General features: G+C 37.7%; 1 protein-coding gene across 4 annotated transcripts in view; it reads right to left on the bottom strand.

The window, feature by feature from the left end:
• The window catches only part of ZDHHC14 (zinc finger DHHC-type containing 14), a 99,268-nt gene that overhangs the window by 35,859 nt on the left and 46,746 nt on the right, over nucleotides 1–16,663 (bottom strand). For 2 of the 4 annotated variants that reach the window (XM_018077996.2, XM_018077997.2), the window contains exon 2: nucleotides 7,557–7,729. In XM_018077996.2, the coding sequence (XP_017933485.1) occupies nucleotides 7,557–7,729 (173 nt within the window). The remainder of the gene's footprint in view (nucleotides 1–7,556; nucleotides 7,730–16,663) is intronic. The other 2 variants (XM_008932330.3, XM_018077998.2) reach the window with 1 other exon arrangement.

Raw genomic sequence — 16,663 nt, 5'->3', positions numbered from 1 at the left:
GAGCAAAAACATAGGTCATTTGCCCTAGTTAGTTTTTTATTGAATAAAGAATTTAACACATGCATGCATAGCATATTCATTAATAAACTGAAGGTTTTCATTTGATACTCATACCCAAATTTAGGTGCATAATTATAAAAAAAATACTTATAAAGCCTGAATTTCATCTAGGTGTAGCTTTCTATACTGCTAGAAATTTTGATGCATTAGATTTCCTAAAATAACAGTAATATTTCAGATTTTCTTATTTTAAAAAATCTTATTGTTCCTGAGTATGTACATAATCATTGAAAGAAAAGTACTGAAACCAGTCAAGGGGAATTGTTTAGAAGAAAAATGTTCTTTTTCCTAAAGAAACATTTATGTTATAAAATGAATATTGACTAAATCCAGTATTTCCCCTCCCTTTCATGAACTTCAAAAAGTGCACTGCATTTGTTTTAAATGGGCTCTGGCAGAATCTCAAAGGCAACTTCTGTCTTCTCTGGTGGAGAAGGGAGACTACTGTCCAGCCCATTATATTTACAATGCTAGTTTTCTAAGACGATTTCCTCCCAGACATTTGCAGGGAAGTTCACAGAGACAGCAAATCCTAGCTCTCTTAGGAAAATTAATCTCAAAATCCAAGGGTGAAAGCTGATGCAAATGAAATTAATGAAAACAGTCTTGCTGACTTTCCATGGACTCAGAAGTTTACTCACAATCCTAAATTGCATAATCAAACCTGAAAGTCCCAGTCTTTCTGTTTACTAGCATCTTTTTCCTGGAAACAAGCAACTGAGCAAGGTCAAATGTGTTTGGATTTAATCTGATTTATCTAATCTAAATGTGATAAACATGTCCTGGTCCCACTGTGAATTTTCAGACTGTAATTAGCCTTCAATTTGACTGCTCGTACTTGGGGTCTAACACAGTTAAATCTTTCAATATATGTGGTCCCTTTGAGGCACAATAAAATTAACCTTTATGGAATCACCTTCCCCCAACGACCTGTGTTTGACCACTACTACATTTTTCTCATCCAATCCATTATTGATGTAGTAATACAAGTTATTTTACAAAAAGGCTAAAATTTGCCCACTAATGAAATTGCCTTCTATCCTCTCTGTTAACTGTTCATGCACTAGATGGGGCTCCAGCATTTTTATTACCCTACTACAAAAGTCCCAAACATATAATCCATGTCTTTGCAGGACCAAGAGACCCGAACTGCTCCAAGAAAATAAGTATTTAATTGAGTTACAGCACAGCCTAGCAACCTTCTAATGTGACAACAAACTCCACTTAGACTTCTCAATTTATTATGCTGAAAAGAAATGAGAGGTGCTGTTTAGATGAAACACAGACACTGCAAGTTTTTATACATATCACTGGGATTCTCCTGCTCAATCAAGGGTTGGATTTTTTGGTCAACATTCTTAAGATCCTAAGACAAACAGCCCCTAGGTGGTCACCCCACATTGTCTCTATACAAGCTTCACAAGCATATTATACAAGGTTTGCTGACAACTTTAACAGGACACAATTTCAATCTTCAAACAAGATTACTAAAAAAAGTCAGCAAGTTGAAATAATTGTAATGTTTCCTGACAAGAAAATGACAATGTAAGAAAAAAATCTTTATGTATAACCTTTAACATCTGAAGAACAACATAAAAAACATCAAACAAAACAAAGCCCTACAAAAATGCAGACCTCTAAGAAATATCTTCCACTGTGTTGAACCACTTAAATCTAAGCTACATGCTTAACAACAGTGGGTTACAAGAGGATCGACTAATTTATTTCAGGGTGGGGTGGTGGGAGAGAACTTTAATCAAATGTTCTTGTTTCCAGACAGTAATCTCAGGGACAAACAATACTGGGAACCTGGCTTAGACTGAAACCACCAGTTGCTAACTGCATTCTAAAGATAGATCTTCATCTGACAGCCAGCAAGAGGTATCGACTGTATATTGGTCTTGACTTCAAGACTTAAGACTTGCTGCCTTAAGTTTTTCTGAAATCATGTATTATTTTCTTAAAAGTAGAATTGCATGATCTTCTTGAAGTCTAAAACTTTATTGGAAAGGTATGCTCGTGTAATGGCTGATTAAAAGATGGAGTCTCCTTCACCATTGCCTTGAGCATGGAGCTAAAAAACCTTGATGACACAGCTAGGCTGCTGCAGGAGCTGAGCTGCTTGCAAAAGCTCCAGGAGGTACCTAAGCAAGCCGCTGGAGGCAGGTGGACCAGCAAAAAAGATAAGTTGTTACAGTCAAGAACACGGTAAGGACTTACTCTCCCAAAGAAGGTACGCCAGGCAGATCTTGCTTGGATACTGGAGAACCAGTCAATGGACACTCAGGGCCCATCTTGGTACCAGGTGAACTTTGCTTGGATACTGGTGAACTGGTCAATGGGCACCCAGGGGCTACCACGGCGAGGGTATTAAGGCCGTGCTGGGGGCCTGCTGGAGGAGTGCTATGGGAGGTTACCCGGCCTGCTGGTTCACTCCTCGGAGGCTACAATGTGACCAGGGCTTTTGAAAATGCAAAAGCAAGCAAGAAGAAACTGTGATCTGGCCTGAGCTGGCTGCACAGAATAAATGAGGAAGATACACACAGATTAAGACAGTTAGCCTGAAGAAAAATCCAGAGAGTTTAAGGCTGGAAGGAAAAATTACTATGATCATCTTTTCATTTATCTGCATCACCAGGACCAGGGAAGTGATTCTTCCCCTGTACTCAGCACTGGTGAGGCCACACCTGGAGTACTGTGTCCAGTTCTGGGCCCCTCAGTTCAGGAAGGATATTGAGGTGCTGGAGCAGGTCCAGAGAAGAGCAACAAGGCTGGTGAAGGGACTTGAAAACAAGTCCTATGAGGAGAGGCTGAGGGAACTGGGGTTGTTTGGCCTGGAGAAGAGGAGGCTCAGAGGAGACCTCATCACTCTCCACAACTACCTGAAAGGAGGTTGTAGCCAGGTGGGGGTTGGTCTCTTCTCCCAGGCAACCAGCAGTAGGACAAGAGGGCATGGTCTTAAGCTCTGCCGAGGAGATTTAAGTTGGATATTAGGAAGAAATATTTTACAGAGAGTAATCAGACATTGAAATGGGCTGCCCAGGGATTCACTGTCCCTGGAGGTTTTTAAGATGAGACTGGATGTGGCACTTAGTGCCATGGTCTAATAACCACAGAGGTGTTGGATCAAGGGTTGGACGTGATGATCTCAGGTCTTTTCCAACCCAGTTGATTCTGTGATTCTATTCTATCACCTATTCAATGCAAACAAGATCAATTTTGAGGAAGAATTGTTAAACTTGGGTATGTCAACTGGACAGACACTTTCCCACCTGAGAAACCCATTCTCCTGGATTTGGTTATCCTTTTAGGCCTTCATATTTAGGACTTTTCCACTTCAGGTGATTTCACACTAATGTAACTACAAGAGATACATATCATAATTGCAAAGAGGTTACAAAATATGGCTGCTCCTACTATTTATGTGTCCATAGAAGAAACAGCCCCCCTCAGTATATTTTGTGTTATTTCAGAAGCATCATGAAAATAATGCAATTACCACTGGGGTTCCCCTGGAAAAAATGACTTTCCAATTTCAATGAACGTTATAAGCAAAATAAAAATACTACATCAATAAGTTTAATGTTCCATTTAGAGAAGAAAAAAAAAAAAGACCATGCCGCATTTCAGTGAAATTATAGCACTTTTATATCAAATAACCCTACATTACCTTGAGTGATTTTGCATTATATAAGCCTCATGTATCTAGTTGTTTTTGCTGTTATATGAAAAAAAAAAAAAAGCAACTAAACTAGAGTATTTTAAGATTTTTGCTCCTCTTCTCTCTTAGGCCAAACACATGTATGTATTAAATATTCTTACAGGTCCCGTTTTCTAGACTTCTGTTTTGCTGCCTTCTTCTCGAGTTTCCACCCAGGGTGTCAAAAGCCAGACAGTGAAATGACCCCTCATCACCACTAGGTATCACAGAACGTCACTTCTGGTTCATGTAATGACTCTTCTTCTAACACATCCCAAAAAGGATTTCCCCTTTTTGTCATATCACAGTGCTTGTGGATATCAATCTGCTTGTGGATAATCCTCAAGTGTCCATTCACCAATTAGACTCTTTTTTGTTAATATTTGATTTCCATTTGTAGTCATGCATTTTGTGTTTATTCCCTAAATTTGCTAAGACTATTTAAAATATATTTAAAAAAATCAAACCCAGTAGCTGCAAATGTCCCCATGTCAGCATCAACTTCAGAGTTAAGCATATTCTTCTTGAGCCCACAGTCAGTCTCTGAAATATCCTACTTGATCACTTACCATTTGCTACTACAGTGTCTTTTCAAAAAGTTGATCACTGACTTTGTGGCAATTTAATCTAGACCTTATTTCCAAAATTTATACAGAAAGAATACTATGCAGCACAGCATTAAGAGCTCAAAGTGAAAAATTAAGGACATCTGCTTCTTCTTTTCCACTAAAAGTTCTTTTCCACTAAGAAAACGGTACTTCTTTCAATGAAGGACATCAGTTTGGCTACACTTGATTTGCTTTGAAATACTTTGTTGTTCTTTTTGAGACTTAAATGGCCATAAACCCCTACTCCTTGCCAGACTCAATTCTTATAATTTGATCATTTAGCAGTTTACTCCATGTCTCTCTAACCAGAGAATAGTTTCTAGAGAGAAAACTGGCAGATTTCTACTAAAGTAGAACATTAGATAAATCAGTAAAGATACAGTATAGTAGATTGACAGACTTTTAACTACTTTCCCTCTCCTGACCTATCAGCAGTCAAGAAGCTACAAGTTATCTTCTGAGATCAAAGCAGTCTTGATCCTTCAGCTTGTCCTCTGCTATTTCTCATTTTCCAACAACACAGCACACCTTCAGCTTCTCTTTCTTCCTCTAACCTCTAACAGAACCTGTACTGTTTCCTTCTACTGTTCCTTGATGGCTGTAACTGACTTCACTCTACTTTTGCCTTTCCCACACTTTCCCAATATGCTTGTGCCATATCTTTTTACTCACCTTTAGAAACTATTTCCACTTATGATACAAGTATCTTTTTGACTGCAATCAAATACCGTTAGAATGGCCTCTTAGTATACTTTCCAACCTTCCTCTGGATGAGGATAGCTTGATGATGTGCATTTAATGTAATATTTTTCAATAATAGAAGTCCCTTTTGCTTTCTGGACAATTTTTTCCATTTCTTTCACTTTCTGTTTTTCTATGAACACTGCAAAATTGCAAGAACAACTGCTTTGCATTCTTGTACCCTGGGGGTGGAAACAGCAGCATCACAGCTCTGTTAGTCCCCCATCTTCACCCAAACAAGGGTGACAGCCTAGGTGGAAACATTTCTCATTGTCAGTATGATGACCCTGTTTCCAAAAAGTCACCTGAAAGAATGAAGTACCGGCAGCTTCTTTAGAGAGCCTTATTTTGAGAACCGTTCTCCTTAATCAGCTCATTCTATTCTATGCCTTAGTATAAAAAGTTTTAAAAAAACTTCTAAATAACATTCTTAAATCAGAATTCCTCTTCTCAGGACATTGTTTCTCACTGCATTTGTAATAATTTTTGGGAGGTTGCTTCACAAAGAGACAGGTAGGGCAGTGTAAGACTCAAGTATCTAAGAATGACTTGAGTGAAGTAAAAGCCACAGATAGCATATGCAACATACACAGATTTTAGGAAAAAAACCAATTTGGTAGAGGCACTATTTTTTAGGTGAGTTATCTGAAGAATTTCTTGCCTAGAAATATATTACTGTTAACCTCACACCACACCTTTAGAAGGTACTGAAAGTTCAAAAGTACAGCAAGTTACAAGGCAATCTAAACAGAATGATAGCTTTGGAGTATCTAGTTTTCTTTTCAACCGTGGGAGCCATTCCGCTTTTCCTGCTGCACATATACCACTCCACTAGGATACACCTTTTAAGGGCACATTAAAAAAAAAAATATTTTAAGAGTACAGAAATCCTTCTTTCCATTTCTATTGTTGAATCCAGAGTCACAGTTTTAGGGCAGAAGGATTTCTTATAGCTACCTAGCTTGTTCCTCTATTAGACTTGCCATAAGCCCTCATGCTTGGGAATTCCACATTTGCTGGCAATGTAATTCCTTGATACTCCACTGGCCTTTTTTGGAAGACTACTGCCTTTGCTACTGCTGAAGAAAAGACAGTGGCTTTGATCAGCTCAGCAGCCTGAATCTGTGAAGCAAGTATGCAATATCATTTAAATAAATTATAATTTGTAAACAGAAGTTCTGAAATAGTCACACATGGAAACATTTTGACTCTCCTAATCAACTTTTTGATACAGAATGATTTCTAGTTTCCAATTTGTATTGTTATTGTTAACTGTTTATTTGAAATAATTTTTTTCCTGACATAGATCAATGTTTCTTTGTACTTAAGGTAAATAAGCAACTCCTTAAATAGGAACTTATGCCTGTATTTTGGACTAAAGCCAGTACCTTATTCTAGGTAAAGAATTCCTTGAAAGAGATCAATGAAAGTAGACTATAACACTGATTAGGAAAAGGTGCTAAATAAATGCTTCATTATATTTATATGTGTTAAAAAAAATCTTGGTGAAATTTTGTGGCCTAAACTGTATACTTTTTTTTCTGAGATTTTCAAATGCTTAAGCAAGGTGATTCAACCACTTCTGAAATTCAGATGGATAGCAAACATTTAAATACTTCTATTGTAAAAAGCCCAAGACTGTATTATAGCATTAAATGTCAAGGATGCCTCAGGTATTTCTCCTGTGCTTGCATAAACCTGTTACCTGTCATTTCAATTATATGAGTGTGCATTCCTCTGAAACTGCTTCAGAAAAATCGGATTTCCGTTGGCTGTCATATCAAAGCAGATACAGTAGCCCTTGGTAAGCTTTACTAGATTACTAAAAAATAAGCACACAAATCCACTGCTTATGAAGCAACTCTGCAAACTCATCCTGGTTTCTTATCCAGGTAGCACATTTTAGCTATTCAGCATGTTTGTAGCTGTAGAAATCTCACTTTTAGAATTTCGTTAACAATTCTCTTGATAAGTGAGGCTGATTAAAATCTAGGTCTCTACTTTAATTATGCTGGTTTTACACAAATAAAAAACAGTAACATTTTTACTGTATATTAATACAGTTTCACAGTATAAATAATAACAATTAAATTCAGTTACTGAGGATACACTACTTTAAAAGATGCACAATTGCAGAACCTTTGAAATATCAGGTTTTTTGCCAAAAACAATTTAAAAAGTATTCTCTTGTGCACCACAGAGAGACTTTTACCAGATTTGCTGAAAAGTATTTACAGTAATAACTATCACAGTCCAAGGCCAGGATCATGTTTACTTTTTTGGTGAAGAACTGATCTTTTCACACGAATCACTGCAATGTTATTAGATATTACAATTCCGGAACAATCACTGTGGCAAGATAGGAGTAACTCCTCTCATGATCAGAGCAGCACACTGCCTTCACACAGTACATGCACCCTCGGGAGGAAAGCGAAGAGACAACAGACCTTCAGTGTTACCTATTTGTCTCTCTAGATCTGCTGCTTCATCTGGTGTTGCGCGGGGGAGGACACCAGGATCACTGAAACTAGTACGCAGCAGGGTCCCCATCACGAAAAAGAAAAGAATCCCACCAATTGCAGGGATAGCAGGCGTAATCTTCTCTGACAGATATGGACAACTGGAAAGAGAAAAAGATTAAACAATCAACAACACACAGGGCAACTTGCTCTCAAAAACTATTTACCTCTATAAATGCATATGAAGAACTCACTCCTATGGACAAATTACTTGTCTTGGAATGTTTACTGTAGCTGAAATTTCTGTTTATGTGTTTATGACACTTCTAAAATTTCTCAATGATTTGTTCAATAAAGGTCGAAATAGCATAATAATGGTCTCGCTATTATGCAATACTCATTTACATAAGAAAATATTTTTAGTACAGGATAATAAGCTTATATATTTCTTCATCTAATACCCAGTTACATAAAAGTAAATTGGGCAGAGTGAAGGAAGGGGAAATAACCTGCATATAACATGATGACATAAGCCACACTGGAAAATGCAATTAAGTCTATACAATGAACTTAATATCCACCAGCAAGATGGTGCTCAAGAACTTGTGACATATTCCTTTAATAGCCTTGGTATATATCAATATTATAACACCACTACTGATTCTGTTTCTTAATCTCTTTCTTGTAACTTGCTAAACTTTTTTACTCATTTACAAAGTAAGAAGAGTGCAAATGACAGTGCAACACACCTGGGACCAAATAATTGGAGTGGGGAGCGCATACCTATGGCAACATCAACAGCCCTTCAGCAATGGCCCTGTGCTTACCAGATTTACAATATACGCACAGGAGTCTAGACTGGATTACAGTTTTAGCAAATTTTCCTCTGAGCTTTACATGTGATTAAATCAAAATGGATGGAAACATGGAATCTAAACACTAGACAAGCATAAGTATCTCTCTACAGTTGGGCAAAAAGAAGGGATATGAGTACTTAGACATTAAAAGTCTTCCTAATCTCAGTCACACAGTAAGCACTGCAGGACCATCTTAGAAAACACCCAGGCTGAAGATTCTCTTCTTAGCTCTCATATTAAGTAGGGTGGGCAGAATACCAAGATGGCTTCATGTATTTCTTATGTCTGCATGAGAAGTCATAAAATAAGCCTAAACCCCACAGAAGCTAAAAATCAACAAGTTCTAGGCCTTAGGGCTTCATCTAAAGCTTCCAGGTATCAATCAAGTTTAATTAATGTCGTTTTCCCTGCTTCTGCTGACTGCCTCAAATGATGATTCAGATGTGCAAGCTTTTGCGCTGCAAGTCAGTCAGCCTCAGTGCAATGTTAACTCTGAGCAAGTGATGACAATGTCAGCTTCACTGTCCATCACTTCTGCTGGAGGGATGGGGAGAGAATGGAAACACTTTTCATACCAGTTACCCTGTACAAAATGTTTATCTGTCTGCATAATCGTTTTAAATGTATTTGGATGGTTCAAACATAGTGGGTTTCATGGATGCAGTGAGTCCACAAACATTGCACTGTGCATAACACCAGTACGAGTGGAAATCATCTTTCTCCCTACATGAATGCAATATTAAAAGTGTAACAAGTTACAAAATATTAAAAGACAACTGAGTATAAAATAAAGGTGAGGGACAAGAGATCCTACAGTTTCCTATAACAAATGGACTATTTAAAACTGGGAGATGTACTTCAAATGTACACTTTGAAGAAAATCTCACAGACCCAGATTTTTAAAAATCAGTGCTAACTAAAGGAAGCAGCAGCAAGACATAAGCCTTGGTAGCTATAAGCCTTCCTCCTTTCACTTTAGAGAAGTCAGTCTGAACGAACAACCAAAGAGAAGCTTTCATAGTGTATAAATGTCCTAGCGCTCAATTTATTTCTTGCCGCAAAGTACTACTGAAATCAAAACTACTGTAATATGCTCAGACAAGAGTACAAATAGGCTGCAAGAACATATTTTTAAAAGGATTAGAGGGAACATGTACATTAATGAACACTAAATATAGCACAGTGCTATTATTCTTCCATTGCATTATTCATTACACATACCAAGGAAATTGCAACTGTGATGAAGTCTGTTGACCAAATAAGAGCTGTATGTGCGTGAAAGGTAACATGAGATAATCTCAGGGTAGCACAATAGGTGCAATACAATTTTGACAAGTGTTAACACAAAAACAGCAATGGCATCTACATACACAAATTCTCATTGATACTCAAAGAACGGAAACTGAAGGGCCATCATGACACTGACATGTTTTCTTTTAACAGTAATTTCATAGGAAATTGGTAGAAAGAACAAATTCCTGTGCTGAAATACTGAGAAAGCCTTGCATTGCTGAAAATGATGTCTTTGATGTAGTAAAAAAACATGAAAACATCTGTCTCTGCCTTGCTGAACGAAGTCCATCAGCAGTGAAAAAAACCCACTCTCAAAGCTGCGTATACTCTTCATGATAAGCAAGTGTAAGGTAATCTGCTTTACCTAAAGGTGTTTTCAGGGTTTAACAATTTGTATTTTACCAACTTTGACTTGGAATTAATTCAGCAATAATGTAGAAAATTAAGTAATGTTCCACCCATTCAGAAATTATTTCAAGCTCTGTAAACAGTCCTTACAGAGATTCAGACAGTAAGCCTAGGTAGGACCATGTAATACAGTCTGATTACATGGGCCTGCAGGGATCTCATTGATGTCTATCCTTTAAAAAGGTCCAACTGATTTTTCAAGTAGCTGTCAGCTAAATAAAAAAAAAAAAAAAACAAAACAAAGCACAAAAATCACCAACAGAAACCAGCAGATACTGTTAGACTCTTTTTCTTTATCTCTGTATAAAAAAGGGGGGTGAAAAAATTGTAATTCTCCTGGGTTATTAAAAATCCACTAAACGTGACTAGTAGCCTCATCTCCTCGGATGGTAAGATTGACGGGGAGATAGACAACAGGTTAGCAAAGGCATATAGTGCTTTTGGAAAGCTTCATAAAAGAGTTTGGCATAATAAACACCTGAAGAAAAGTACCAAGATCAGTGTTTACAGAGCCATAGTGCTGTCTACTCTTTTATATGGATCTGAATCATGGGTCATCTACTGCCACTACCTGCGTCTCCTAGAATGCTTCCATCAACACTGTCTCCGTACAATCCTAAACATCCACTGGTCAGATTATGTGACTAACACGTCTGTTCTAGAACAAGCAGCAGTCACAAGTATCGAGGCCATGTTGCTGAGAACACAACTGCATTGGGCAGGACGCGTCTCAAGGATGAAGGACCACTGCCTCCCTAAGATCTTGCTTTATGGTGAACTTGCCACCGGCTGCCGCATGAGAGGAGCCCTGAAGAGAAGATACAAGGACTCCCTGAAACAACATCTCAGCCTTGGCCATATTGATCACCATAACTGGTCTACTCTGGCCTCAAATCAGGAGGTCTGGAGACACACCATCTATAACGCTGCTGATGCTTTTGAGAAAGCACACAGGATCACTCTCGAGGAGAAAAGACAATGCAGGAAGAATCGTACCTTGCAGAATATACCACCTATGGAGTCTTTCTGCTGTGCCTTTTGCAACCGGACGTGTCTATCTCATATTGGCCTTTTTAGCCACCAACACGCTTGTAACAAATGTGGGTAGAGCCCTTCCCAAATCTTTGTTCGCGAAACCCAGCCATGATGATGATGAAACATGACTCCAAATTAAAAATGTGAATCTTAGCTCAAAATTGCGAATGTATCTGTAGAAATACACTTGCATATTTATATAATTTATATTTACATGCTTATATAACAAATGTACTTGTACTGTTACATTAAGTCAATATTAAACAATTTGTTTTAGTGTTACTACTTTCAGAAACGTCAAGTACACGGAAGAAGATTATCCTTAATATTTGCTCAAATTCCTTAATTAATTTGCTTTAAATGAGAATGTATCCCTTCAGGCATCAGTTTTCCTCAGATATTACAAGAAATATCTTCTTTTTGATGGTATTTTCAGTGAGTTTTTAAAGTAAACATTAGTGGGTATTTCCTGACAGCAAATTTCAGAATTTGCAGGCAGAGGGACTCCCTGAGCAGAGACCTGTCCATTGCCAGCACCACTTATGACAAAAAGCAGAGAGGTCCGGAAAAATTTCTGTCCTACTGTAGAGCAAACAGTGACCAACCTTTTCAAACTGACACTTGGTAACTACTAGATGCGAACTGATTTCCTCAGTTTACATCTTAGAATAGAACAATTGTTCTTAATCAATATCTGTAATGACAGCAAGTACTGATTAGGTCCACCCCAGAAAATTTTTAGGAAATACTACTTGATCACAGATCCCACTAGAAACTGTGACTGTGAAAATAGTTTCTTCAGAGAAAAATATTTGTTCTGCACATAGCAAACTATAACACAACTTAAAGGTTTGAATTAATTGAGGAGTTTTATACCTTCAGCCCTGCTTTTTGCTTGGCTTCTCAGCTGCTTTCTTGAAGCACCGTGTGAAAGTTTGCATGAGTGTAGGAGGGAAATAAAATCTGCTGGAAGACTAGTCTGTCATAGCTAGATAAAACTAAAAACACGCTGGCAACATTATCAAGCATCACCCTTGTGAACAAAAGATACAGGAGAAGAACAAAAGCAATTCTTAACTGTGTAACCATGCTCCTTGTGGCTACCGACACCAGCGGAAAAGTACACATAGTAACCGTACTGAGGAGCACACACAGTGAGAGTCCTACAACTTGCAAGCACTGTCATTAGAAAAGGGGAGGAAAGAAGTCTCCCTAAGGTTTTCCTGAACAGTTCTCTGACAGTTATTCATTGATGGGGAGATTCAGTAAATAACAAATTTGCCCAGTAGGGACAATGGAGATTTGGAGAGAGGCTAAGCCTTTTGTTACACTAGAGATTTCATTTAGTATTTGCTCAGTTGGCAGACAGAAAACAATAAAAGTACAAATTTAATGCAGAGATCACACTTAATTACACTAATTAAAAAAAAAGCCCCCTACAAGCTTGGCTAGCAAGACTGTTATGAGGATACTCTATGTCAAGCTTTTCATCAACATAAAACTCTTCATAGCAGATATCAAATATAAGTACTCTAGGAAAAACATACTATAAATATAGCTTACCCAAGTAACATAAGGAAATAAAATAACTGTTCATTTTCCTACATCATCAACTTAATTTCCGTTTCTCCAAGTATTGCCTATTTAACATACCAGTAGCTATTGGTATGCAGGTGATGTCCAACAAAAGAGAGAAGGCTGGCACTGCAAACCCCGAGTTCAGTTCCACATGTTACAAGTTAACATCTGAATGAGACTGTGCTGCTTTCTTTAAGCTAGCCCAAAGGGTTTGTGGTTTCTCCTTCCACTCTCATTTATGGCTCCTCACAGTTTACCCTTCCTTTCAACTCTACTGCATCATTGCTCCAAGACTCTCAGTCCCAAACTTTTGCCCTTATGTCAACATAAAGTTTCATCAGGTTCTTTTGTGAGCAAAGTTAGTTTACTAAAACATACAAAAACAACACCATTTTGTTGACTTCTGTCTCTTTAACAAACCAAACATGCACTTGGAAAGGAGCATTGAGACTGGCACAAAGCAAGAGAGAAAGAAGCACACACCAAATTATAGTGAGAGGAAACTTGGGACAGAGAGAGGAGACCTCCATTTCAGCAGCTGTCAGTAAGGTTTTCATTCAGACCACTTCCTCTTGTGAAATCATGTTCTAACCTTGACCTCTTTCAATTTAGAGATGGCAACAGAATACCCACACAGATAAATCACAGGCAAATCAAGACTCTGGGTTAGAAGAATAAAAATAGTTCATAATTTATTTTTCTAATGACAAGTTGTCAGTTTAAAGAAAGCAGCCAAAGATGTACATGAAGAACAACACAGACAACACAAGGTGGAAAGATGGGTAAAACAGAGGGCACAGCAAGAACCTTGGAGGCTGCTGCCTGAGAAAGAATATATAAACAGAACCAAGAGAATGGTCAGAGTGAAATAATTTCACTGCCTTGTAGGCTTTGAAAGGTTGCTTCTTTGTACTTGTTTTTTTTCACAAGCATGCTGCTGGCACACAAAAAATGTGTAATTTGAGTATAGATTAGTCCAAATAATGTTACATGAAATTCCTAACAAGATTAGCTGAGGAAGTTCTGCATTAGTTTCCCACATCTGCCTGATTCTTTTGAACAGCCTTTAAAATTCCTACTGAATTTTTAAAGAGATATCAAGGCATGCACAGACTAATTTCAATAGGATTTGAAATTTACTTATAAAAGTAGGTTTATCTAGTTATTATTTTTGTGTTTTGTACATTTTTTCTAAATCATACACTCCCTCATTTCAGAGTAGTCAACCAGTTTCAAAAATCATTTGACAAAATACAAGACAAAAATCAGTCTTCTAATAACTTGCTCTGTTTCAAATCCAGGAAATTTGGAATGCTTCAAACATGTGAAAACTATGGAAAACAACACCTGACAAACAAAAGGCAGAATGACAACAGGAAGGGAACCAATACGCAGAATATTACTTCCTCCTCAGTTTAACAATCTAAAATCAGAAAGGCATGTTAAATGAATTACTACAGAAAAGTGGCACTGAACTTTACTTAAATACTTTACTAATTTATTCTGTATTTTAAGGTACTGGCTGCATCCTACTTTTTTCTGTATTTGCAATATTGCTTGTGGGTAACTCCACTTAAAATTAAAATTAATTTTAAAGTGGGAAGACATATAGACTAATAGTAATTATAGTGTGTACCTAAGTGGTCCTCGCCTCCACCAGTACTTAAAAATGATTACTTAAAAGAAGATTAATATAATGAAACCACACAGATTACTGAACAGCATGATCCTTAAACCTAATGAATTAAGTACTTCAGAAACCTAGTATGAAATAAAATTAGAGTAATGTTACCCTAGGCAGGAAAAGTTCAACAACTGGTCTTCAAAGATTTATGTGGAAACTCTCTGCAGTTTGCTCTTTCAAACTGTTGTCCAAACACATGAGCAATTTCAAGAATGAAAGACTGCATGGACCTGTCTGTCCTCTGCTCAAACCTGCAAGTGTTCAGTGGAACACCTTGCAGCACTGACTCGATTAAATTGTAGTGCATTACCATTGAGATCAGATTTTCACTGGCTGGATTTGGATGTAGGAATTTAGATGAAGCTAAGCAAGCGGGGTTGATTATGACATTGTAGAAGTTAACCACAAACTCTCTTCTACAAGCAAAGGTCTTAAGGGTTTAATGAAGCAGATATACAACAATCAAAGTAACAGCCTTGCGTGACCTCCCAGTTTTTATTGCTACATGAATTAACTCTAATGATTTGCTGTCAAACTTCAAAGCTGGGATAAATAACATGCATAATGCAATATGAACCTGTCTGCAAAACAGATGCGGTTACTGAAGTTCCTACAAGGGCAATTAAATTTTGCTTTGTTATACAGAGAAGGAACGTCTATGTTTTAAAGAACACAATTTCTAAAATTTTGATTGCATCAACTGTTGGCCAGAAATTTCCAAGCAAGGTAGTAAAAAAATGAAGAATATCTACCAAACTCTACCTCGAGTGCCTGAATCTTAGCAAATAATTGGTTTCTTTATGAAAGGTCAATGTAAGTATGCCATATCCTCAAAAGACAAACTCAGAAAAGGCATGGTTTCCAACCACACAGCAAATCAGTCTTGCTTTATTGCTATTTCTGTTCTCTGACTACTTATTCAAAAAGCCAAAAATACATTTGTACTTGAATTTTCCAGTTTTGCATACAGTGCAAGGTCTGGTTTTCATAGTGTACAACTACCAATTAATGAATTCCACTAAATATGTAAACTCACCATTTCTTTTAAACAGCTCACATAGAACACTTCCTTTCCTGTTATGCTTCATATTACTTCCTTATTATTTCTTATCATTTCCTGTTAGGCGATTTTATAACTAAACCATCAGGTTAATCCCAAGTACTAATGAACAGAAATGAAAACCGGGACAAAACAAGCGGAAATGCTTTACATCACGAGCAAGTCTCTCAAGGAGTGCGAGCTTCTAGATGATTTTTCACAGATACTCTGGAAATTGAAGCACACACAAGTAAGCTGCTGCCAGCTCCAAGCTTTTAATGAACCATATTTTATTTTCACCCTACACTATTTATAAGATCTTAAGGCTAGATGTAAAGCCTAGCTCTTGCTAAAGGGCAAAGGCCTGTAAATGCAATTCCTACCCCTGGCCACACCCCAGTATAGCACAAATGAGCTGGCTAACACTGAGTTAAAAGAGAGGAATTGTTTTCAACCTGTTCCCTTTTCTGGAAAACAAAACAAAACCAAACCAAAATACCCCAAACCATTCATTTTCTGTTTGATCAGTTTCCTGAACTTCACTCACTGCACAGTTAATGAGTGCCAGGGAACACACAGAAGGCAGGATGAAGTTCAACTGTTGTTTCTAGATCCACTCAGCTGCTATGTGGACTTAGCTTTAAAATAAAATCCCACATATAGTCCTATGAGCTTAGGAATAGTAGATCTACTGTCTTATTGTCATGGTTTAACCTGGCAGGTAGCTAACCACCACACAGGTGCTCACTTACCCTGGATTTTTTTTTTTTTTACTCTTTTTTCCTCTGCAATTCTCCATATTGCAATTCATAGAATTATAGAATCATAGAATCAACTGTGTTGGAAAAGACCTCCGAGATCATCAAGTCCAACCCTTGATCCAACACTGCTGTAGTTAATAGACCACGGCACTGCATGCCACATCCAGTCTCATCTTAAAAACCTCCAGGGACGGTGAATCCACCACCTCCCTGGGGCAGCCCATTCCAATGTCTGATTACTCTCTCCATAAAAAATTTCTTCCTAATATCCAACCTAAACCTCCTCGGTAGAGCTTAAGACCATGCCCTCTTGTCCTACTGCTGGTTGCCTGGGAGAAGAGATCAACCCCCACCTGGCTACAACCTCCTTTCAGGTAGTTGTAGAGAGTGATGAGGTCTCCCCTGAGCCTTCTCTTCTTCTCCAGGCTAAACAACCCCAG

The sequence above is a fragment of the Manacus vitellinus genome, unplaced genomic scaffold, assembly GCF_001715985.3.
Source record: "Manacus vitellinus isolate BGI_N305 unplaced genomic scaffold, ASM171598v3 scaffold_4_pilon, whole genome shotgun sequence".
Lineage (NCBI taxonomy): Eukaryota > Metazoa > Chordata > Aves > Passeriformes > Pipridae > Manacus > Manacus vitellinus.
Note: the sequence above shows the minus strand (reverse complement) of the source record. Positions and strands in the feature narration are given on the sequence as shown.